At 31.9% G+C, this 2,510-nt stretch overlaps 1 protein-coding gene across 1 annotated transcript; it reads left to right on the top strand.

Annotated features, from left to right (window-relative positions):
- Positions 1-488: 488 nt before the first annotated feature.
- Positions 489-1,434, top strand: LOC145133218 (uncharacterized). Its single transcript, XM_079068151.1, has 3 exons — positions 489-619; positions 696-801; positions 962-1,434. Exons 1-3 carry the CDS (start codon positions 587-589, stop codon positions 1,126-1,128), a joined length of 306 nt encoding a protein of 101 aa, XP_078924277.1. The 5' UTR covers positions 489-586; the 3' UTR covers positions 1,129-1,434.
- Positions 1,435-2,510: the final 1,076 nt, after the last annotated feature.

Genomic DNA, 2,510 nt, shown 5'->3' with positions numbered 1-2,510 from the left:
TGATTTTCTTTTCCCCATGAATCTTGTAACTCATTGAGGATCGAGTGTTTGTCATTGAAGTGTATTTCCTTATGAGGAATGGCTCCCAACGTCCTGCTCTTTTGGGGGCCTTCCCTACTTTTTGTTTCCCTTGCACTCCAGGCTTTGTCGAGTAAGGTTGCTTTGTATACTAGTATCAGTTAGAAATAAGTAGCACTTTACAAATGTACTAGCTAGTACTAAGTATATTGACACTAGAATGGCAACTTGGATTAAGAAAGTCTTATGTCTTTCTGATTGGCTGAAGGTTGCTGATCACAAGGATAAAGCCTACGGTCGGGGTGTGGATTCTTTAATCAAGTGTTTAAAACTATTGTTTGAAAGCAAGTCAGGACCCACAGGGATCACATGTGGGGTATGGTGCCAAATGGGAGTCCTACAAGACAGAAATGCTACTCCACAAAATCTTATGTAATCCCTTCTCCACCAATCATCGTCCATCTCCCACATCGTATATTTCTTGGCTCATCTCTATATAAATTGATCAAGACTTCCATGGCTTCACTCTAATCATTCATTTTTCTGAAGATCAAATAGATATTTGGAAATGGGTGACTCTTCGTCTTCATACATACACATGGTAATAGGCATATATAGAACCATGTGTTATTATTCATTTTACATGTTGATCATGAAAAAATTGTTGACTATTGTAGGTACAACATCTAATCGAAAAATGTCTGATCTTCGGCATGACCAAAGAAGAGTGCATGGAAGCCCTTTGTAAACATGCAAATATAAAACCCGTCATCACCTCAACGGGTTAGTTCCACATCATCTCTCCTCCTAGATACCATATAACTTACACAAGATAGAACGTTGTACTATGTTAATGACACAAAAATTGCAAGTATTTGTCCCACCTAAAAGAAACATAACTCATTTTCAGTCTGTTGATAATTATTGAGGATCATAATTGCAGTGTGGAGCGAATTAGAGAAAGAGAACATGGAGTTCTTCGAGGCCTACTGGTCGCAATCTCAGTATTTGAGAAAATCTTATCAGATTTCAGAACCTGTGACGAATGAACAGATTCAAAAGACGGTGTTTGATCTTAAATTAAAAAGTTCAAAACGGAAGGATGATTGAGTAGCATGCATAAATGAAAAACCTATATGACGTAGGCATGTCATATGGTCCCAGGGTGAACCTACAACCGTGGTCCGTGGGTGCATGTATTATATATAGGGTGGGGGATGGATGATCGATGCACCCAAAATGTAAAAGTGTCCTACTATTATGCAAATAAGTCACTTTGTGTCTTTCTATATGTGATGTGTGTTGTTGTCATGTGAAAATTAAAGGCAAACTAAGTACGTACACAAATGGTCCATAAATTGTTACTCAAGAATCCCTTTATACAAATAAATAAATAAACTTTTATTGCTTTTGGTCTATATATAGAAGTGATTATTTGATTATGATGATTCACGTTGGTGTTTGTTTTTTTGAAGCTAAAACTTTATTGACTGTGGACCACATCTGCAGCCCTCTGCAACAAAAGATGTGGATCAAACGTCTACAAACTGCAATAAAAATTATGTTTGCTTTTTAACGTTTCCGGATTACTGAAATAAACTGCAATTAATCATTCAGTGGTTAAAAATAATTATAAATCAAAATTTTATTACTTTTAATCATATGTAAATTGAATATAAACATCATGATGATATGATTTTTAAAGACATTTATATAAAATAATTAAACATAATAATTGTTTAATAACAATAAATATATTGTTAATTTAAAGAACAATATGTTCATTTTTGTTAAATTGTACAGGACGATGGTTATTTCTTCGGTTAGCTTCAATATATTTGATTATTTTAGTTATTAACTTTATAATTTATTAATATTTGACAATATACAATTTAACACAAAAAATTATTTATATAAAATTTACCAAAACGGTTTTAAATTATGTAAAGTATACTTGAATTTCTTTAAAAAAAATACTTGAATTATTTATAATATCCTTCATAATATTATTAAAAAAAGCATGTTGAAATTTTTAAACAAATCTATTTTGAATAATAGAATTTAAAGTAAGGTGTGAAATAATTTGAAGAGGAATCCAGTATTGTACAGCATAACAGTGTTTAAATCAGGAGTTTTTAAAAAAAATAAACAATTACGAAAAGGTCAAGTGTTGCACGTGTTTTATGTGGCACAACAAAAATCAGTTAGAAGTGTTTTTTTTTAAAACAAAAAGGCTATCACTTTCGACATTTTTAATGTATATTAAATATGTGTTGGTTATAATAGTCCTTGTATATATGGCTATGCAATTTGATAGAGACAATGCTTTTGTAAGTAATAATAGTCCTTGCACATATGATTGTGGTGGGGTTGTCTTTGTTGCTTTACTTTGACGTATTGTACTACATATATATAGGTGTTAGTATCTTATATATCCCCTAATCTTAACCGGCGAATGATTAGTTTCATATATATAGTTTTTTTGAACGGGA

This window comes from Lactuca virosa, chromosome 8 (genome assembly GCF_052849685.1).
Source record: "Lactuca virosa cultivar CGN04683 chromosome 8, Lactuca_virosa_CGN04683_v6, whole genome shotgun sequence".
Classification (NCBI taxonomy): domain Eukaryota; kingdom Viridiplantae; phylum Streptophyta; class Magnoliopsida; order Asterales; family Asteraceae; genus Lactuca; species Lactuca virosa.
The sequence above is the reverse complement of the archived record's forward strand: the minus strand, read 5'-3'. Positions and strand labels throughout refer to the sequence as shown.